Source organism: Plutella xylostella, chromosome 10 (genome assembly GCF_932276165.1).
Source record: "Plutella xylostella chromosome 10, ilPluXylo3.1, whole genome shotgun sequence".
Lineage (NCBI taxonomy): Eukaryota > Metazoa > Arthropoda > Insecta > Lepidoptera > Plutellidae > Plutella > Plutella xylostella.
This window is the reverse complement of record NC_063990.1, coordinates 6,667,582-6,691,654: the sequence shown is the minus strand read 5'-3', so window position 1 is coordinate 6,691,654 and position 24,073 is coordinate 6,667,582. Positions and strand designations below refer to the sequence as shown.

The following is a 24,073-nucleotide window of genomic DNA, read 5'->3' as shown; positions in this document are numbered from 1 at the left end:
CAGCTACAGCAAAAACTTGACTTGATAATTTAAAGCCTCGCGTTATGTTCTCCATAAAAAATAATTTGAGCATAAAACCAAAAAGACAGAGAGTGTATGGCAATATCAAGTAAAGGCGCGGACAGCTAAATCCAACTCCGTCCATTTCGCCCGACATTTCGAAGCATAAAATGTCGTGTCAAATCCTTTGGAGACCTACAGAGAGTGTAGGTGTCAATGAGTGAGCCACATCAAAAGCAGTTGTCACGTCGCCTCGCGTTAGCAATTTGGGGTGTCGAAGAGGCTCAAGTTGTCGCGCCATGTCGGCTCTCCGAGTTGCCGACAGCAATGCCGGCAGTGTCTCCACCCCGGCCGCGGCGCCCGCACGCCTCGCCTTCCCGTCCCGGCCCAGTCCCGCGCGTACCTACGTATTTGTGTCCCGGCGAGATTGTGTCCTTTCTGATTTGATAACAATGATGAAGTGCCCGCTGGACCCTCAATAACCTGTAAGTCAATTTAATAATAAAAACAATTCCATTTGATTAGCAAATTGTTGTGGTATTTTTTGGTGTTGCCGGTGTTATTAAGTAAGTATACTTACTTCAGTAGTTGTTTGAAGTTGAGTATTTCTGATCCAATGAAGTCTTACTTTTAATTGATTCTCTTTATGACTAAAAAATGATATTTTGTTGTACAATGGACAGTTTTATAACGAACCAAATAGGTACTTGCTGAAAATCCCGATCTTTTTAACAGCGGCACCGTTGATGTTTAATTTTACGAGATAGAGACTTTCCATTTTTACGTAGGTACATTTTCTTATCTTAAACAGTCGTTAAAAGAATCCTTTTATCGTTAAGAGCGTCCGAGCTATCACACTTTATTTACGAGTAAGTAAGTATATTATTTTAACCTATTCCATAAAAATTTTAGGCATGTTTAGATAAAATGGAACATAAATGTGTGTAAATATTTTGATATTGATAGCCTCAGATTAAATCTTAACTTTGGTCGCAAAGATGACGATTTTATTAGATCTCTGATACCTTCGAATTTAGTTTACATGGTGATGGTGACACGTGAAGAACATTTACATAATATTACGAGTTGCTGTCACCGATATGACACCGATTCGCTAAGATTAAAGTAAATAGCACCGAACCCATTCGTTATCATGAGTCTTCTTCAAACTATTTTCGTCGGATGAATTCTGCCAAGAATTTTTGCATCACTAAAAAGTATGTGAGAGTTAGTGCGTCCGATATCAAAATAAGGGTCTTTGTTATTCTGATAAATTTAAATAGGATTGAAAGTTGGTCGCGGTAATGCCCGGAGGACTCACATAGTTTTGCCAAGCGCTCCTCGCTTCTCTCCATGGAAAGTTTTTCGATTTCTCGATTGTTCGGATTTATTCCGGTATTCGTAATTTTCAGAGGACTTTTGTCTCAGTATATGTTTAGTGCGGTGTACGTGTACGGTACTGAATATCAGAAATCGACGACGATGGCCTATGAATTGTTTGTGTGTGTGGATAATAAAATATATTTTGTATTTCATGTCAGCAGATTCAATAGACGTTATCGGTTGATCTGACACTCAGACCATTAACGCTTGTTTAGGCGTGAAAGTCAACATACATAATAATGTAGGTATCACGGTACATCATTATCCTTGATCTTAGGTACCTACATATATTTGGTTTATTTTATAAATAAATCTCCGTACCTACTACGTACGTAGGTAAGTAGGTAGTACTGGTTTACATAGATACTTACTTAGTTTTCGTTTAGGCGCCTCTAAATCGTCTTCAAAAGTTTCGCCGTGGGTATTTCAGGATAAAAAGTAGGCATGAGAGTTACTTCCACATAACGAAAACTTTCCATATAGGTATATAGGTACATATAGGTGAAATCACTTGCACCAATACAGGGTGTTGCAAAAAGGGTATGCTAAGCCGAAAAGAACGCAGGGGGTAATCCTGAACAACTTTTGTTCTACGAGTTTTTAAATATTATGGTTTAGTTAGACTAGTGTTGCCCAAATTCAGTCTTGGTCTTGCAGTCTTGGTCTTGTTCTTGCGTTTTTGCAAGACCAAGACCAAGAACAAGACCGCGTATTTTTAGCAAGACCAAGACCAAGACTGACCTTGCAAGACTTGAGCAAGAACAAGACATAGCCTGCAAGACTCTTGCGTCTTGCAGAGCGCTATTTCACTGAGTAGTTAGGTGTAACAGTTCGGTGTATAGGTAAGTACGCTTAGGAATTCTATGAGATGCAAAAAACTGTATCAAAGAAAATGAAAAACTGGACCTATGCGCATTACGACTAATACCATAAACATAGCGAATAAAAAAATATCTATTAAAATCAAAAAGTAAACTTTAATAAATAGTAATAGACTAATAGGTAATTGCAAGACTTGCAAGACTCTTGCTGCAAGACCAAGACCAAGACCAAGACTGGGAGCGCAAGACCAAGACCAAGACCAAGACCAGGTGTATTGGCGCAAGACCAAGACCAAGACCAAGACCAGGTGTATTGGCGCAAGACCAAGACCAAGACTGGCTAAGTCTCGTCTTGTTCTTGCATTTGGGCAACACTAAGTTAGACCATTATGCTTGATTGTTCGTGTAAAAATCATCATAACTTTTTTTGTTTTATCACCTGACCACTAAGTTACACAAAGCGGGTCAGATCTGGCCTTTCTTCTTAAAACTGTTTGTGCATATTTTACCTAACAGCTAGGGATAGATAGTAAATATGTAAATAAATTCAATAAGTAGGAACATAATATATTTTTATTGTCTTTCATTTCTGTGCCATTAATATATTTAATTAGAAAGAGTATAATTTACTAGCTGACTCCTTCCTTGTTTGTATTCTTAAGAAGATAATTGTCGTCCGTGTGCCAAAAAACTGAGTATATTTTTACATTAAAATAAATTAACTCAGGCCTTGTGGTGAATGGGTTCAATGAAATTTCCTTAATTAATTCGCTATAAATTAATGTAAAATACCTATATTAAGTATGTAAAACCTGGTATTCCTGGTCTGGAGGACGTCTCTACCGGCTCTATCCCGACTTTTTATGTACTTACTTAGTTGTAGCTTTCAAAGTTCACATTAAAAACTTAAAATATTTAGAAACTTCCTCATATAAAAATAAAATATATAAACCAAGTTTTATTTACTAAACATACATACGTATTGGAAGGTACCTTATCTACTTATACTAAGCTACCTACTATATATTTTAATAAATTAAATAAGTAGGCCATAGGGCACTACCTACCTTAATAGGTAAAAAATATTTTCTAGGTCACCGCCGTCGTTTGGCAAGGTTCCCAAGAGGCTGGCCGCATTGCCCCGCTGAATGGCGAGGCTTATCCTTTGTCCAAGGTATGTGCCAGCCCTTTGGTCGCCGGAGGCGTCGATGAGCCGTGTCGCAATTTCCTTGTATATAAGTTTTGCATCCGGCCCCCACGGACCCAGCGTCTCTACGCCGAAAGGCACAAACATGTAGCCTTGTCCTAGGCCTGCATACTTGCGCCTTTTAGCCGCCTCAGCCGTCGCTGCCGCCGCACCTGCCTTGGTCGCGGTCGCTGGTAGGTGTGACTGTGCCAAAGTGTCGACGCATGTGGCATCCCATACCAGCGGCCGCCCATTCTTCCAAGGAATGAGCGTCATTCCGTCCGGCCTCTTGCCGTCGTCGCGCGCTACTCCTGTGGGCTCCAGTACGGCCGGGACGCCAGCACTGGCAAGAGCTCGGCGGATGACGTCATTCAGGGCGGCGTGACGCGACAGCCGGCCTGCGCTGCGCTGACACGCTAGGCCGTGGTGGCCCAGCTCATTGACGCCACCGCCGCAACGACAGCGGTGTGGCTCATTTATTTTGGCGCCAAGTCTCAGGCTGAATGCCAACGAGAAAGTCGACCTGTCAAGGTGGGTCCCTAAGATGGTTGACGGGAGTGCATGTAGCCAATACCCTGACTCCGGCTCCGCAGCCGCCATGATACGGGCTCGCTCTGCAGGGTTTTGTGTCGAGTCTATAAGGTTTTTTTTGGACCTGTGTACAGAGCGGCTCGTCCCAGAGCCTCTGCGAGCCAGGCACAATCGGGAGACTTTGGCTCCGGCCAGTAACATCCAGCCATGCGTTCCTCGCCTCAGCCAAGCACGTGACCTCAACATCACCAAGTGATGGGTAAATAATTTTTCCATAGAGGTCAGAGGTGCTGTGAGCTGAGGACAGGAACGCCGGTAGTGCCACCGCGGATACACTTCTGATTCCCGTGCCTCCAAATCTTATTGGCAATGTTGCCTGCATCCAGGACTTGTCGTTAAGCGGGCAATTTAGAATTTGGACGAGTGTTTTCCTGACCAGGTCGTCTAAAAAATTTAGGAGGATTTTGTGTTTCCAAAGTGTGGAACATCTCAAGACATAATTAAATTTTGGGACAAAAAGACAGTATTTTATAATGCAATATGCCATGTGTGGTCTTAGTTCCTTAAGCTTTTTGGACGATTCCTCGAATTTCGTTATTTTTTCGGTGGTAAACGATTCTACGGAATCGTCCAACACCACGAGGCGAAGCGAACTTTTATTTATTAATTTTATGTAAACCAAGGCAATTTTTTCTTAATAAGATTGCATTAAAATATTTAGACAGGTGGGTGGGATTCAATGTTTGAATGTTTTTTTGAGTCTTTGTGCACTTGACAAGGCAATAGGTTGCATGGTGCTTCTACCTTGTCCGTTTGAAAAGGTTTTTTACCCAGTTTTTGTTTTTTTCTGAAAGGTCTAAAATTGGTCGACATAAGTACTTTATTTGTTTATAAAATCAATCCGAGTTTCCTCTGTCTGTCCGTACGCAGCCAAATAGCTATATTATTTTAAGTTTAATTCTTAGTTTTTAGTTTATTGTTTTGTGTTTTTATGTATGTTAATTAGAGGGTACGATGGGACTGTCATCGTCACCTAGTGACAAAGGTTCCTTAAATAAAATAGATTGAAAAAAAAAAACTTTTGCAACATTCTGTATATAGAACAGCTAATATGACACTCGGGCAGGCTCCTTTCATGCACTATAGAATTTGTTCACACACAGATGGCTGTTCGGTGGTACAAAAAGCGTCATCTCGATACAATCCCTAAGGTTTTGCTGTCTCGACATCATTATCACTTGTATAATGCTCTTAGAATTAGACATAAATGACGTGTGCCAGAGAATGCCGAGTGAGCGAAAATTTCTCCCTAGACCGAAACAGCGGCGGATAATTGACGCGAGAGAGGCAGTACAACAGACACTGAACTGAAATTTGAAATACTTCTAACCAAAAACACATAAATAAAAAGTTAATTCCAGTGTATTCTGTTTATAATCAATTTTGGCCACGTCGATCCACTGTTAGCTAATTAATATTCGTGTTGGCGTAAAAAACCATCAACATAAGTGCTGACGTTTTACAAAAAAAAAACTAATCTAATATAACTTGATTCAGTAGTTTGAAAACCAGTTTAATTAATTAATGCGTTAAAACAAATAAAATTATTTCCTACGACAAAAAACCTTTTAACACAATAATGTGTATTAATGTTTTATTCATAGACGGTAATTTAAAACGCCTATTACTTTGTGTTATTGATTACTGATGATCCACGTAAAATAAACAGAGTAAAAATGCTCGTAAAATTCAGGATTCTAGGATTGTCTATCACAACACAATAATCATTTATATTTACTTATTTATATTGTTGTGTAATTGAATGTGTAAAGATTGATGTGAGAAGCGGATCCAATTGATTTACCTATGTACATACCTATTCCTATAAATTATAAAATTAGATTTGTTATCTCTAATAAGGCAGATAATAATATGATCTACTGAATTTGTCATAATTCTTTCAAACTTCAAACTCAATTTGTCAGTGTTATCGAGTGAGATATTCGATCCCTTTGCTATAAAATTGAAAAATGGTTTTATCGAATTCAGACGATTTATTTGGGTTAAGGGGGTTTAATTTAAGGACCTAGAGCTTTTGCTACGTTTTTATCTTTCAACATTGTATCCTGGTGAAACATAGTCTTTCCAGAAGAGCGCTTTAATAGTCTCTCCCTGGTCTTCCACATCCAAAACTAGGTCAGTACCTACCTGCCTGGTACGGTTTTTTTCCCAGATACAAAAATAACAAAGTCCTATTATAGAAAGGAAACCTTTGAAGTGTATTCAAAAACGTTCTTATTACCCGGTTCGCTACCACAGATCTATGTACATTGTACAGAGAAGTAGTTCTTATTTATACTGGGTAGAAGCATACATAAAATGTTATGAAATAATACAATATGCTAGAAGTAGTAGGATTATAAATCATAAAAATAAATAAAAATATCAGTTGTAAACTCACTTCACAACAACTGGAAATGGATGAATGCCAAAATCCATTCGCGATGCTTTCTGTTATTTTTAAATTGTAATAAATATCAGAGTTATAACAATAAGGGTCAAATCCTACACAGTAAATGAAATTGTATTTATAACTAGAATTTATTTTATATTTTTACCTAGGCTAGGTAATAAAAAAAATTACTAACCAATCCTTTCACAGTGGTGATAAAAGTTCGAGTGTTTGGCACCGACATGCTGAAAAGAAGAAATATATACCTAGTAGATGCTGAACTTTTGAATACTCTGTTTGCCTAGCTCATACCTAGTCATACCAATGCAGTCAAAGAGTAAATTACTAAGTTGAGCACAGCGCCCCGGCTAACCGACTTCAGCGATGGCACGGACTCTATATTCGAGTTACATTTTTACAAAACACCTATGGTGAATGGTGAGTCAGTGGTGTTTATTTGTCAGTATAATTTATAGTATATATTCTTGTTGTCACATTATAAATATACATATTATACATAGTCTTATGTTGTTGTTCCCAACTCAATTATAATATTTTCAGAAGCTCTTAATAAGTGTTCATTAATCACCTAATTGACACGTGACACCAAAATCAAAATGAAAGACTGTTTCATTATCTTCAAAAATATTTTACGACGAAAACTAAAACACAAACATGTTATTGTTTTTTTTCTACTTTTGCAACTTTTGGCTTTTAGACATGGATTTTAAAAGTGAAAATACTTCCCCTGTATTCTTAATAATAATATAGAGGTAATATGTAAAACCTGATAGGCAGGCAGTATAATCCTGAGTGTCTGTACATATTTACTTCCCGGGGCTTGCTAATTAATAACACCGGGCTGCTACAGCTACGGGTAGTATCAGTTTGATTACTTCCGAAACTACTACATGAGATGCAAATAGATTGCTATTCGGTAAAAAGTAAAGTTTCGGGCAAGAGCTAACAGTACCAGCATGAACAAAAACGAACTTTACGGTTCATTTTGGAAATTCCAATTTCGCATTGAAAATTGGAACTGCGCTCCAACTGCTTACTACATTTGGCCTTGTTTGTTGAAAACACAGTATACCTGGGGCCTGAGGGCTTATTTTCTAATTTACCTGATATATGCCAAACTCGCCATCGATATAATTCTGATAGAAGCTGTCTAATTACTAATGAACTTGAACTAGATTTTACAAAGGTGTGGCAGAAGCAAATAAAAATAGTATAGTAAGTAGGCATATGAATTAATTGAATACATATAAACAAAAACATTATCTATTGCGATTTGTTCTAGCGAATGGGCGTGGCTCAGCTCAAGTGACAACATTTAACGACACATGCCGTTAAGATGTTGTCTCTTGAGTTTATTACACCAGCAGTCCCTGGCCCGTGTGTGGTCTTCGCTATAGTTAAATGTATCAGTAGCAGCGCTATTAGTTGTACAGATTGTAGAAAGAGTTTCAGAAAAACTTAGCTCGTAAGTGTATTTGCCAATTTACTACTTAGAACTAAGAAGAAAGTTAACTTAGTAACGAATATAGTCAACCTTTAATGCTTACAAAATCTGTATATTGCGAGGACCGGTGTGCTCTATATGTATACGTGAGTCGCAGTCTGCGGTGTAATTGGCCATGAATGTTGGTCAATGGTGCTCGAAGCTGGCGAGGGGGATGCCCCCATCATCAAGCTTCAACAGGCTGCCCCCTTCTACTGTCTCATATTTTTATCTTTATTAGGTATACAATTGAACAGAGTAAAGCAGATCCATCTCTATTTGCTCTTTTAAAACCTAACATACTTAATTATTTATTTACCTGCGAATTAGGTACTTTTAAATACACTTGACGTGACATTAGCCCAGATCGCTTTACAGAATGCAAATTTTTGCTATTAAAATTCAGGGACGGTATGATCGCGTTTTCCAGTTTTTGCGATGCATAAATAATTTGTTTTGTGGAAACGTATTTAGCGGAGGCAAACACAAATAGCTTTGTTACGCTTGACAAAAGAGGCGATCGTCCATCATATATTATTATGAATTTTGTTTACTAATGTGCCATCCTCGCCACGTACACAATATACATAAATAACATAAAGCATCCTCGATCCAATATGAAATTCTGTACGTGTAAATGTTTATTGCATCGGATATAGGTACGTGTTGTAGATATCAATTTTTATCTAACTGCTTCTACTATTACGATACGAAACAGTTGAAAGGCTTCAGAAAGTATATCTACTCATTATTAGAGGAAATATTGTTTGTTACTATTTTAATGCAAAGGTAATATTTTGTAAGCATTTATTACTTTATTTTTAACATGCCAAACCTGTTATTTAATACTAATCACGATCTAGGCGAGCGCAGAATTAATTAAAACGTCATTCATTAAATCTTAAGAGAAACAAAAAACACGATGTTTAGTCCCCACTCGTTGACCTTGCGGCTATTATAGCATGTAGAGTACACTCACACGAGACGATCAAAACGGTTTCACACTCGCTGACAAAAACAACATTACAGCGCATTCGTTAACGTAAACTGAAGAATTTAAATATTGTTTCAGTTGTCGTGATGGAGGCAGTGGCGCTGCTGGTCGGGTGGCGCGGCGCGTGACGTCATGGCGGGCGACGCGGGCGCCTACTGCGTGCCCGGCGCCAGCGACTTCTACCGCGGCTACAGCCGGCTGCACGGCTACATCGCCGTGGCCATCTGCGTGGTCGGCTCCGTCACCAACTCCATCAACATCGCCGTGCTGTCGCGCCGCGAGATGACCAGCACCACCAACTCCATCCTCACGGGCCTGGCCGTGGCCGACCTGCTCGTCATGCTCGAGTACATCCCCTACGCGCTGCACATGAACATCAAGATCGGGCCGCAGGTCAACCGCAACACCTACAGCTGGACCGTGTTCGTGTACTTCCACTCCATCTTCAGTCAGACGTTCCACACGATCTCCATCTGGCTGGCGGTGACGCTGGCCGTGTGGCGCTACATCGCCATCGCCTTCCCGCAGCGGAACCGGACGTGGTGCAGCAAGAAGAACACGACGCTCGCGATAGTGAGCGCGTACGTGATCTGTCCCATCCTGTGTCTCCCGATCTACTTCGCGATGAACATCGTGCCCAGTGAAGTGACACATCAGAACAGTTCGGAATTCGCGGAGGACTTATCTCTGCCGCACAATCGGACCGTCTACGTTCTTGAAATGTCCAAGAATGTTGAATTAGTGACAGCAATAATGTGGATTTACAGTGTCATATTGAAACTAGTTCCAAGTATCGCTTTATCTATTTTAAGTACTTGTTTAATATCAAAGTTGACGACGACGGAGAGGCGGCGGCAGAAACTTCTGAAAAGATCAATGGTTGGGCCCAACGAGGTGAGTAACTCGCTAACCTCTACCAAACAATCTATAAATAGAAAATAACTTAATATTTATCATGAGCTTGGATAAATTTTAAATGGGATTTTTCAATGTTTTTGCAGTCCTAAAGTCATATTCACAAAAGATCCTTTCATTCATATTTAACGCCCAAACAAGCAAACGTTTGCTTTGCTAAAACTACAAAAAATTATAAAAACCTTGCTCGGTGCTTTTGTATACTGAATAGAAGCTAACTGGTGCACCCTAGTCTCCGTGTATTTTTTTTTCGGATTTTAAAGTTTCTGTAAAATTATCAGCTAAAATAGGTACTCCTAACTTATTTAAATAGTCAAAATAATGTGGGTAGGTATAAATATCTGCAAAAGCGCAAAGTTCATGATGTGCTTCACAAATTGGTCTCGTTAAAAATGTATACCGAGGTATGAAAAATTTCAATATGAATCAGATGCAAGTATTGCTTTGTGCTTTTTACTTTTAACTTTGCTTTATTCTTTCGTGTCTGTGACAAATACAATAGCTAGTTTTGGTTTATCACCATGGCGAGTGGTCAGTCAGCACCTATAATATGTAACTTTTTGGTCGATAGAAACCGACAAATCAACCAAAAACACAACAAATCGCGATGAAAAAAAATCGCGATGTTTTGTATCCCTTGGTTTACATCAGTCCCACTCGGAGTTACAGAATACGTAGGGGCAGATAAAAGCGTCAGTCGCTTCCTGCTGATTACAGAACACAATTAATCCCGATTGCCCAAGTCCCGCCAAAAGTAGGTACATATTTAAAAGGAACACTTGATACGTCACTCCAAGAGGCTCCTTTGTGCACTCTATACTGACAAGCGGCGCCTGGCGCAATCATCTAGTCAAATAGGAATTCTTTTCAAGAAGAAAATTCCGGGGCATTTCATCCATTAAACTTCCATTTCCTACTGTGTTACAAAGGAGGCACAGCTCACGTAACATTTCGGGAGACTAAACAAATGGAAGGATAAAATATTTTCGTCTGCTAAGACATTTTCTTCAAAAATACACCGAATGTTTTCTTTAATTCTTACTTCTTAAAGTAGGTTTTTCCTGACGAGAAATGAAACAGTACTTCGACGGAAGCTTAGACAGTGAAAAGGCCGCCGGCCGATAAGATTTCTGTTCTTGATTATGATTTTAATATGATATGCTATCTACCTAAGGAAATTGGAAAAATATCAGATCATTGCAAACCCTATTTCTAGTAATTCTGTTTTTGAATTTGGCCGTATCTGGTTTAGGTACTGAAGAACTATTGTCAGTACGATGAGCATAAAAACTTGATCGAATTTGTATGTACTTACATAAATTACTTAATGTATTTTACTAATAAATGGGTTTTTGTTATGAGTTTGTTTTAAGTAAATATAGGTAAGTACTTAACTTAATTACTACGTATAGGTATTTCTCTATATTAAAACTGAAATACCACTTAAAATGACAGACATGAAGATGAAAACGGCCTGCATTGCGTTTATATGGGAATATGGCACAGTGTGGAGTGAATTAGAGCGTGACGGAAGATTGAATCTCACAAAGCCCCCTCCTTCAATGAGGAAAAGGATAAAAAGATAGACGATATGTTGTGTCATATAGAGGTATATTATGTATGCAGGTACATTGGTATAATATAAACTGCTGCCACTTATCTTCAAATCATCTCATGATAATAATTAAGCTGCTTTTGTACCTACTTACGTACGGTATGTACCTGCAAACCAATTATAAGTTTAACTCATCTTGATAATACGGTCACCGGTTAAATTATTTACACTATGTAAGGTTCTGAAAATAAGTAAGTAATCCATCCTAGGCTGGACATTCATTGATAGATGTTGAAATTTCAGTAATTTCTGTTTGAGATTATGGAGGTGATCCGACTTATAGAAATAAATTATCTGTATAGATTTTATCTTTTTTGATGCAGGATAGGGGAAAGAATGCCTGTAATTATCATATTAGGTACTCTCACTATTTTTGTAAAATATCATACATTTAATATTTACGTACCTACCTACAAACACAAACACCTTTACTTTATAATACCAATGCGACCATGGAAGTAGAAAAAAGATCTTCATCTTTTTTTCTACTTCCATGAATGCGACATTATTATATTTAAATAAAAACCTTGTTTCGTCTAAATTAATATCACTTTGCCTACTTCACAAAATTATATCACCTGTTTCATCAAATTTAATTATAATTATGGCATACCCTTTAATATTAACAATTCACGCGTGGGAGATCTCAGTGTGATGGAAAATTTATCCATCTTAGATTGTAGGAGTTAGGTAATTTTACCAATTTTTTTTATGTTTACATAATAAATAAAAATTGCCGTTCGTTAGTCTCGCTTAAACTCTAGCATGGCTGGATTGATTTGGCAAATATTGGTCTGGATTTATTAATATTTAGAAATTAAAAAAGTAGAGTAGGTATTGCAAGTTAAATAAAACACAAGGTAAAGGTAACAAACACAGCACTTAACAGAACAGATATTAGAAAGGTATAGATCTACTTAGGTCAGACCTAATATTAACTATATTTTTTTTAAACTACGTTAAAAATCAAATTAATTCACATTTCAAATTAACACGCTGACTTGTGATGAAGTGTGTGTTAATTAGCGGTTTTGAATATACCGACATGATATAGGTAAGTTTGTATATTATAATATGTAAATTACCGACTAGCAAGTGGTCAGGGAGCAGGGGTAGACTAAGTGGAGTTTCAAAGCCGATAATTGAGTTAGTTCCGTTTCTGTAATACATCACTGGAACATCAATGTTCTAGTGATAGTAGCTTTAGGACCAATCTGGTTTCTGAGACAGCTGTTACATTAAGAATATTCTAGAATAATGATTTTGTAATTGTCTTTTCTTCTTCTTACCATAATATTGTGTCTAGAGCAATTGTACTTATTAAAAAATTATTCGTTTTTTATAACACAATTCACGTAAAAAAACTTCGTGCATTATACATTTGACCGTGGGTGTTTAATGTTTAATACACTCCCGTCCGTTTATTTACCTCCTATAGCCGACAACAAGGTGTCAATTTGTCAAATTGTCTATCAGGTAAATGCGAACAATAGAATGTACCTACGTAGGGCTTTTCCACGTGCGTCGTGGGTGTATTGTTAAGAAAATGATTTTATTGTAAAGAAAAAATAATAAAACTACATTCATTTTTATGTGAAAAGAGGCTATTGCCCTCGTGTTCATAAATATGTTTATGACTAGCTGTTGCCTGTATTCTCTGCTTTGCCTTCCAACGTTTTAATGAAAGGTATATTTCTGAATAAAAGGTAGATCGGTAGGTACCTACCTAATGTTTACCATACAAATACACTCACGAGCAATTAAATAGTTCCCGTGATGATAGCACGAAATTACTCCTATACGGAAAAAACTAGCTCAATGGCGTCGTCTGCAATATTCAAGTACTTTAACAGCGCAACATATTTCCTAATTGCTTATTAAAAACGTAAATTTTTTGATCATATTCTAAATTGAAAATGAAAATGAATAAATATTTATTTAAACTAAAAAATAAATGAAAGTAAGAAAAAATATAGGTTGCAGTGTTTGGTAGAAATTAAAAGTTAGTAATATAACATAGGCCACCACACCAATGTTGAAAAAAAAATTAGGTCATGTGGTATCGTCATTTTGTAACCGATACTGTTTCTCATCTCGCAAGTGTATTTGACCTACAATAACAACCCACCTTCCAGGCGGAGAAGCAATGCCTGCAAGAGGAGGCGTGCGCGCGGCGGGCGTCTCGCACGGACCGCACCACGCGCATGCTGCTGGCCGTGCTCGGGCTGTTCCTGTCCACGGAGGTGCCGCAGGGGCTGCTGGGGCTCGCCAGCGCCATCGCGCCGGACTTCTTCAAAAGCTGCTATGGGATGTTCGGTGAGTGATGAGCAAAAGTGTGATGATTAATTGATTATGGGTTTTGTAAGGATACATTGGTGGTTCGTATTTGTGCCACGTGTAAAATAATAGAAAATGCGAGACCTGATATTAAGATTTACGGGTGAAAGTGTTGTAAGTATTATTATTGTTATTGTATTATTATTGTTACTAATAGAGGGCAGAGTCTTTATCTTTAGTGAATTTGCCCTTGGAGTGTTAGGTAATTATGAGATATAAAATTAAGAGATCATAGCTGAAATCGGTAAAAACGAAACATCTGTCTTGTAGTAAAGTCAAAACCTACTCAACCGACGTGTATAGATTTATAAATTGCAGGAAAGGGAAAAGGTCGAAATGGCTATCTCTTCGACCCATTCAAGAAAGCTCTGTGGTCAAATTTGTTTAGGACCGGGTAGGTGAAGTGTGTAAGGTTGTTTACAACATGTCTCCACGCGTACGTGTGTTGTATTTCGTAAGGAGTGCAAGGATTTAGTACGGTCAGCAGCTGCGAATTCAGCGAATATTAGCACGGGTTGTTAGTAAATGTTGGCTCTCGTCCCTACAATTTGTGGCGTGAAACTCGCGCAAGGAGCGCGGAATACGAATAGGAAAAGACGAAATTCTACCGGCAAAATGGAGCCAAAATAAAAATGCCTTCTTTCGGTGTTAAGAAATTATAGCTGGTGAGTTGTTAGGGAGTAATTTTATAGTATATAAACACGGCCTTATGTTCCCTTGCAGCAGAGGGGTAATTTGTTGAATCCTAATTTCTAAGTGCACTTATGTCTGTTATATTTTGTAGTCTAACCAGAAATGTAATATTTCATCGAATCTTTCATCTGTAGCTTTTTTTGAAAGTGAGAAAACTGCAATATCAAATGAAATATAACAATTTTATTTAAATATCTACTTATATATTTTTTAAGTTTACCTTTTAATCCTTCCTCATAATAACTCAACCTAAAATGATGGCTCTAATACCTTTAATAAACAATTTTCAACTATTTTTTTACATCACTTTCTTTCGGCTTAGGACAGAAACTTACAGTTTGGTAATGGATAATAATATTAGACTTTTAAAGAAAATACTTAGGTACTTCAAATGTAGGTATTTATAAATGTAGGTGATTATTTATACAATCTAATTTCGTCGATAAGCTTTTAATACTCGGCGTTTGCTTTATCACTGCCATCCGATAATGCCTCTCCGTTAAAAGGTTTTTAATTAATGGCGGGAGAAAATACTCAGAAACAATAATTACTGTTACTTACTGAAAAGTTTATAATCTACTTATTTTATAATAATAACATGACTTTCAATACTTACAAAGTTCCTTTCTTTTTATGGTTTAAAGAAAAATATATTTTAGTTATAACTCTGCCGATGTGGCTTTTCTTATTTATTTGTATTGTTAACTATTTTTTATCAATTAATAACTGAAGTAATAAGAAAAGGTTCCGAGAAACTAAAGGTTATACTAGGAAATAAAGCGGTTTTGCAGTTAATAAATAAACCTTCTACAAAAGTTTATTATTATATGAGATTACTATTTGAACATTACTAAGTAGTTTCCAGTGCAAATAAGCTGAATGGTATGTTATTGTGTGCGCAGTGCGCACACCTTGGGAGTTACTCTAGGTTGACAAAAACTGACGATCAAGAGCTATCCAATCGGTACGTGAGGTAGAGTCGTGCTTAGGATAGAAGCGCTCTGAAATGTAGTTTTTAATAAACTGCAGTTACTTTCCAGGAATATGTGTACTTACTTGAAGATAAGAATATTTCATAATTTTCAGTGTACCAGTAAAAGTTAGGGCTTTAATTGGACTTCAGAAAGATTCTGCATTGAAACTATAACTATAAACTTTTAACTACTTGGAAACAGGCTGGTTACCTGGTACAGTAAGTTAAGCTAGATCAATTTATACTGGTGATAGTGATAGTTAGGCAGGATGACAGTCAGGCTAGGAACAGGAAGTTGATTAAAAAAGTTTGCAGAATTGAAAGAAAGTTGAAAACTTGAAAACTTTGTTTGTCCTTTAGTAAAAAATACCTAACTATTCGTGGAAAATTGAATAAAAAATTGAACCAGACTCTTGTCGAGTCAAAATCACGGCTGAAAAAGTTGAGACTTGGATAGAGAACCATTGAAATAAATATCATGTAGGAAGTTTTTCATCGTTTCTATTTTCTACTCTATGGATGCTTACTTTTAAAATACTGTAGAAAATGCTAATGTATACTCATGTATACTGCATTTCTTTACACTTGTCATAAATGAGAAACAATCTTAGTGGGTCTTTTTAATCAAAAAAATATATTACACATAAACTACAACTAAAATCAATGGTTTCATTGCTTCAGCAGGTCTAGTATAGGTTTGTTATATTTCCGGAAACTATAAATGGTAAAGGTTTGCGTTTTCACGCATACAAGTGGCGCCTCTAGCGGAAACTATCATGCTACTTTTGACTGATAATGTATGCAGATGACCGGAGAAAACGTAAACTTTTTTCGTTTTCATAAATAGCAAAACCCGTTCTGTAGATTTCCTCGCCTGTGGAGACGGCCCATAAGTATCATAACTTATGCTAAACGCTGTCTAGAGACTGTGCAGGAGAGGTAATGCAGTTATTAATTAATTATGTTAACTCTTTGACAGCCAACGCTTTGTATTCATTGCCATACCTATTATTTGTCACTTATCTGATCCATGATCGGCTATCAAAGTGTTAAAATGTGTGAATTAATTAAGGTAACTAAGTACAGCAAGTAAATTAAAACGAAATCAAACGGTTCACCCAACTCGACGGTCGACCAATATTTGACTTCAATGTGGCAGCACGTTTGTTCCCACTTTAGCTAGTGGGATAACTATGTATTTTTTTACAAAATTTAACTAGTATCTAGCAGAATACAGTTTTATAAAACACAAAGTCTTTGCGCTGCAGTTAATTGCAGGCAGCGAGCGGCGCGGCGAACAAAGACAAATGCTACGCGTTTTTCTAAAACCCACAGTTTTCCTAAGTGGTTGTTGCGCTGTTCGCTAATTTCTTTTGAAAAAATACTAACATGCTATCCTTTAAGATAGCATTTTGTTACTCTACAGTTTTTTCTAGAATACTACTGGTAATTAGGGATTTGATGCTGTGTTTCATGTTTATTTAAGAATGTTTTGATAGAACGAGTACTGGTGGTAAACTATCTATGTAGGTACTTACCTAATCTACAAATGGTATATGAATAGGAGCATAACTTTTCGATTTGAATTGTGATCCGAAAAAAACTAAATGAAAATCGGTTCAGCCGTTTGGTAGCTACGCTACTACAGACAGTTACATACCTACACAGGCAGTACAGGCACCTATAAAACCTTTCTTTTCCGCCGCGGGTCAATAAAATAGTTGTGAACTGTTGCTTACAGATACAATTTAGGTATAATCCAATTTTTGTATTCATATCTTCACCAATCGCATATTTCTGGAAATTACATAATAATGGCACCTGATTAATTATTTATAATGTAAAATTTTCTACGTGATGAGGCCTACAGGAAATATGTTAAAACGATTCGGAGACCCTCATTACCATACTTTTACACATTGGTCGATGGATCAAAGCACCCAGTTATTCAAACTTAAGATAAGGTTTTGTAGCTTTCTGATTATTACCATATTTACTTTCTGCAACGTTATTGAAAAAGTTTCCGAGTAAATAATAATAAAGACACTTCGTATTTTCGTAATTGTTTCTACGAATTAATTTATATTTGTGAGCTTTTCCATTTAATTATGCGTCAAATAGGATTACAGAGTTGCTAATTTGTCCGCCATCTGTCGCCACAGTGCCAAACTACAACTTGCTTTGACCCTCCAAGAGACCCTAGGCAGGCTTTTAGTGGTAGGGTATCCATAAATATGCAATGTACCCGGGTTGATTGATCCATAGAGGTCAGTACAACTTCTGCCATGGCGGCCTCAGATTATACCGAGATTATACAATACGACGACGGAGGTATTTAATTGACTTGCACATAAATTATGTTATCATAATTATCAAGACATAATTTGACAGTCAAATATACCTAGATAGAATAACAGACCGCCAATGTCTATAGGAGCTAGTATGTACGTGATGCATAAAAATTATATTGAACTAGCTGTTGCCCGCTAGCTTCGCTTCGCCTTAAAAAGTTTTCCCGTGGGAATTCCGGGATAAAAATTAGCCTATGTTCTTTCTCAGGGTCTAGACCATATGTATACCAAATTTCATCCAAATCCGTTCAGTAGTTTTGGCGTGAAAGAGTAACAGACAGACAGACAGACAGACAGACAGACAGACAGACAGACACAGTTACTTTCGCATTTATAATATTAGTAAGGATTTTATTATAATAGGCAGCTGAATTTACCATATTTTACTAACAAGCTAACCATCGAGGTGAATAGGCTTGTTTTGTAACTCACTTGGTATGCAGTACTTGATTCACAGTAAACGATTTGTATTACTTACCTGGGAAATGCATCTCCCTGGAATGCCGGGAAAACTAAAATATAGGTCACATTAATAAAGTTTGCTGCACACATGCGCGTTTAACTTGTGGTTTTGCGATTCCATTTCGGTTTAATCAAATGAAAAACTTTAACCAACTGTAATTTAGTTTTTTAGGTCGAGTGTGCCGAGTTGTATAATATTTTTTTACTTAAAATTACCTACATGTAGGTAACTTAGTCGAAAATAGAAAAGAGTCAACGGTTTAATCCGGCTAAAAAAATTACAAGTTCGATCATAAACACTTATTTATGTAGCCTATTTAGTTTCCCACTGATTGGCAAGAAAAGGCCTCCTTCTAAACAAAGAAATTAATTATTTTATACGTTGAAGAATTAAGTAGAGGTATACTTACTTACCTTTTTAAATTATTCACCGATACGATATTTCATGATCGGCATTTTTGTGTTCAAGTACGAAGGCATTTTGAAGGGTATTTAGGCGGGCCGTAAAAATGTAAAAGGTACATAAAAGCCTTTGAGAAAATACCTTCGAACCAACATCCCTGAAGACACGAGTTTATACAGGCTGTTGCAAATTGGGTAACTCAGGACGTAGTCTAATAATATATTATTTTTAGTGTATGCTCAGGGGGTCGTTTGCAACATCCTGTATATTAGGTAATCAGTATATAGATATATGTATAGATGGTATTACTATACATTTGCAAGAACCTGTATATATATCTTTTTATAAGATCGAAGCCAATATATTTGTAATGGACTGTACTTTGGTTTAGCATTATGCTACTAAAATTAAGCTCTTTAGAAAAAGTCGGCATCTCGCTACTGAATATTATGACTGTAGGTACGTACAAAATGTTTACCTCATTAACAAACGAAATTCTTTAAAATATTTTGCACACCATTTCGATATTTGAATCACAAGAGAGAAAATTACTCCCATTTGAGAAGGTCCCACGCGCCTGCGCCAAATCATTTTATACGCACCTTACCTTAGATACCTTCTAGAAATTATTCTGATGAACCACCCACGTGCCTATATAAAGAGTTGAGTTAGTCACAAACCCGCAAAATGGATGTCTGTGGCCACAACACGTACAGTGCTCCAAAATTGATAATGCGCATAGAAATCTTTGACAGATCGGTTGTTTTCGATTATGTGACACATGATATTGACTCCTATTTCTTTCGAACAAGGTGCAATATGGAAATGTTTTAATAAGGCTCTAACGATTTAATGATTCGTGTGTGAAGATCTGCATGTGCATTATTAATTTTGGACAAGTGTATATAGCTTCGAACCGGATGGACTATAATTCAAATGCCACTTTTCTGAGTTGATAAAAACATTGTTATAAATTTCGTGAAAAGTATTCAAAAGTTACACGCTCACTACTTAAGTACGGTTACATTATAATAAAAGTAAAATAAAAGAAGACAAATTTTTCGGTACTATTACGGCGTTGTTAACGCACTTAAGATAAGCATAGGACAGAGGTACTTAGATAAATTAATTAATTTAACATAATGTTACTGCCTAATTCACCATAACGATAGCCAATGAATGAGCCTGGGCGGTTGGACGAATGTCATGCCAGTGAACGTTGTTGGAATTTGTGTTTTACAGTGTGTACTCAGCTTAATGTCAGTACCTGTAGGTACACACACACACACACACACAATCACGCTTTGTACTAATGTACTCCCTTGCGGGGTAGGCAGAGGGGCATTGCTGCACCCACTTTTCGCCAGAGTGTTCTGTTAGTCCCAATGTAAATGGGGGGCGGGCCTATTGCCATTTTACGGGCACATCCAAGACCCGAGAACCAATATCTGTGTTTAAACGAATATCTGTCCCAGCCGGGAATCGAACCCGGGACCTTCGGCTCAGTAGTCAGGGTCACTAACCACTACGCCATTCGGTCGTCTAGTAGGTACATACTTTATAAAACGAGCCAATAAAATAACCCAGCACATTATATAAATGAACAGCTAAACATTTTTTTATCGAATATACCCAGATAAGATCAGTTATAAGTTTGGAAAATATAAAGTTACGTACAAGCACCCACGCCACCATAAGTTAAACGGTTGTTTAAAACGGTATTTAACATGATAGCATTTAGCATGATGTGTTTCAGTTATGATAAAAATAGGCCCAATGTGTAATTCTTTCACATTACAAAAACTTGTTACTTTTTTGTACAAAAAAATGTGCAAATACTGAGTAATTCAGATTTTTTATTTCAATACTGATGATGATGATGATGGCCTCCTCGTCGTATCCGACGACAGCGACCCTGTCTATCTTCTCGCATGTGCTCTGATGTGGCTGGAGAATCCGAACTTGTTTTTAAACACAAATGACCTAAAAGATGTGCTAATTACCAGGGCTATGCGAGGTGCACAGGGCTGGACTGATCACCGCTTAATAAGATCTAAGATGCGGTTAATAAACAAAACTTCACGGAGAGCAGATCATAAAAGACCCGCTAGATTGAACTTCTCCAAGCTGGTGAACTCTACAGACACCCAACGTAATCTGGATGAAAATTTCGGTGCGAAGATGAAAAACATAGACTGTGCTACTATTAATGAAGCGTGGAGCTCTTTTGCCAAGAACCTTCAGGAGAGTGCTTCACAAACAATCGAAAAACCGCCAAAGAAGAACCAAGACTGGTTTGATGATTCAGACGCGGATATCCGAAAACTTGTGGAGAACTACAGACGCACACTAAACCACCCGTCAAATGCTACTGAACGTAAAACAGCCCAATATGAACTAAGATCTAAAGTACGTGAGCTTAAAGATCAATGGTGGTTGAAGAAGGCAAATGAACTGCAGAGACTTGCAGATACCAATCAGATTGGCAAATTCTATGAGGCCATCCAGACTGTTTTTGGCCCAAGATCTAAGAAGACATCCCCAATATACTCGCGGGATAGGGAACTTCGACTCACTGAGAAAAGTGATATACTTGCCCGATGGGCGGAACACTTTAACGAAGTACTGAATCCGTGCGCACAGACTGTTGACCTATCATATGTGGATGGTATTGCGAATGAAGCCGTGATTGATGAACTTGCTGAACCTCCAACCTTTGAGGAGTTTATCTCGGCGACAAAGCGACTTAAAAACGGGAAAACGCCAAGAGCTGACAACCTACCATCTGAAGTGTACAAATATGGCGGACCAAACATCAAGAACAAACTGTTTGAGCTCATATTAAAGATCTGGGAGTCTGAGACCATACCACAGGACTGGAAGGATGCCTCTTTGTGTAAGCTTTACAAGGGAAAGGGACAATTGTCTGACTGCGGCTCTTACAGGGGTATTGCACTGCTGTCTACTGCTGGCAAAATTCTTGCGCATATTATAAATACCCGTTTGAGTAAAATCGCTGAACAGATATTACCAGAGACACAGTGTGGCTTCCGTCCATATAGGGGAACTGTAGATGCCATATTTGTTGTAAAACAAATACAAGAAAAAAGTTTAGAACAGAATCGTCCCCTATATATGTGCTTTGTCGATTTAGAAAAAGCCTTCGACCGTGTGCCACGTCATGCTCTTTGGACTGTACTCAAGAAAGCGGGGTGTCCTGAGAAGTTTACTAACCTCATCAAACAGTTCCACACGGACATGTATGCAAAAGTTCAGCATGATAATGAATACTCCGAACCTTTTCCTGTCACTAGTGGGGTTAAACAGGGATGTGTTCTGGCATCCACGCTATTTGCCATTTACTTTTCTTGCGTAATGACTGACGCGCTCAAGAAATGCAGTGGACATATCACCATCAGTGTCAGAACGGACAAGAGTATCTTTGATCTTACACGCTTTCGGGCAAAGACCAAAGTAAATAAGATCTCAATACTGGATATTCTCTATGCGGATGACCTATGCATTATGGCAGACTCCATTGAATCACTTCAACACTACATGGACGCTGTACATACCAGCTGCTGTAAATTTGGCTTAGTTATAAGTATATCCAAGACTCAAGTACTCAAACAACCCCCGAGAGGACTTGACGCTGACCGCTCTCATATTGTACTAAACGGTGAAGGTCTCGAAGAAGTATCAACTTTCAAATACCTTGGGACCCAAATAAGAAGCGATAACAGCCTCGCATCAGAAATACCTACCCGAATAGCAAGAGCAGCTGCAACATTCGGGAAACTGAACAACAGAGTGTGGAAATCACACGATCTAAAACTGCAGACAAAACTATCCGTTTATAAGGCTCTGGTACTACCAGTCTTACTCTATGCTGCAGAAACCTGGTGCGTTTACAAACCAGATATCAGAAAACTGGACTCATTCCACATGAGATGTTTGCGTTCCATTCTACGCAACAAGTGGCAAGATCGTGTACCAAATACCGAAGTACTGAGGCGCTCAAATATGACTGGCATAGAAGCCCAAATAATGAGGAGTCAGCTAAGATGGTGTGGACATGTATCGCGAATGAATGACTTGAGGCTGCCGAAAACTGTGTTCTACTCCGAACTTACCCGCGGGAAACGGAACCATGGCGGACAATACCTTAGATACAAAGACGTCCTAAAACGCCACCTAAACGCCTGCAGCATACCACCGAATCGTTGGGAGGAGCTCGCACAAGTAAGGCCAGAATGGCGTTCCGCAGTCCGGAAAGGTCTAGAGAATTACGAAGAGACCCGACTTAATGACCTGGAAGCGAAACGACAAATACGAAAATCTCGCCAAAAGCCCTCCTATACGTATACATACAACGACTCCGGTCAACTATTCTGCGCCCAATGTGACCGGGTGTTTAAAAACAAACATTTCAATACTACAAAGAAGCTGTTATACAAAAATATAGGTCCGGGAGTTCTCAAACCTGACTTAAAAGTTTGAATGAGATACCATATGAGCAACCTTGAGCGGTGGTAGCTCAGTCGGGTGAGCGCCCGCTTCTCAATCAAGAGATGCGGGTTCGAATCCCGGCGCTGACATGTAGGGTAACGTAACGTACCTTGGGACGCTTGTACCTCGGGACATTGATTGTATTTTAAAAACCGGCTAAATAAACACATTAAAATTCTACCCTAGGCATAGTATTTTACTCGCTTGGCAAAACTAGTGAGTCTCGTGATCATACCAGCATCGAGTGTGTGGTGAAGACAATATGAAGTTTTTTGGAGTCAAAAGTAGCTTTTGTATAGTTTTTTGTGTTGCTTTATCTCATTGAGGCATGCTCAAAATAAAGACATGGATGTCACGTATAACTTTTCAGTTATTTAATTTTATGACATGGCAATTATCTGAAAGATTCCTATAAATTAAAAATAAAGATATTTAAATTTTGGTTAAATATTGCTTTTTTGTACCTTGGGACACGATTAAATTTGTACCTTGGGACACTGTTTTCTATGGCTTTGTACTATGGAAAATGCAAACATCTAAATAACGCCTTATATCTCTGTTCTTATTAGTGCCAGAGTGAAACTAGACAGAAGAGAGATGCAGTAAATCAATAAGAACAGAGATATAAGGCGTTATTTAGAAGTTTGCATTTTCCATAGTACAAAGCTATAGGAAACAGTGTCCCAAGGTACAAACGTGTAACGTACCTTGGGTCAAAACAAGCATTTTTACTTTTATCTTAATTTAATAAAATCTGGCCACACTAAAGCTTTAGCACAAATACTAGTGATAATAGATTATATATCGTACCGAATAAAGAAAATTTCACATTAATATCTTAGTTGTACGCTGCGATAGCTTCATTCAAAGTTGGGGTAGTCGAAAATGTCCCTAGGTACGTTACGTTACCCTACCAATGAGTTCTTTTAACTTAAGTAGTACAA

At 37.8% G+C, this 24,073-nt stretch overlaps 1 protein-coding gene across 1 annotated transcript in view; it reads left to right on the top strand.

The window, feature by feature from the left end:
- The first annotated feature begins 229 nt into the window (after positions 1–229).
- LOC105392504 (G-protein coupled receptor dmsr-1) overlaps positions 230–24,073 on the top strand; it is a 32,390-nt gene continuing 8,546 nt past the window's right edge. The window contains exons 1-3 of the mRNA XM_038117691.2: positions 230–485; positions 8,950–9,765; positions 13,537–13,717. Of these exons, the coding sequence (XP_037973619.1) occupies positions 9,004–9,765; positions 13,537–13,717 (943 nt within the window). The 5' untranslated portion in view covers positions 230–485; positions 8,950–9,003. The remainder of the gene's footprint in view (positions 486–8,949; positions 9,766–13,536; positions 13,718–24,073) is intronic.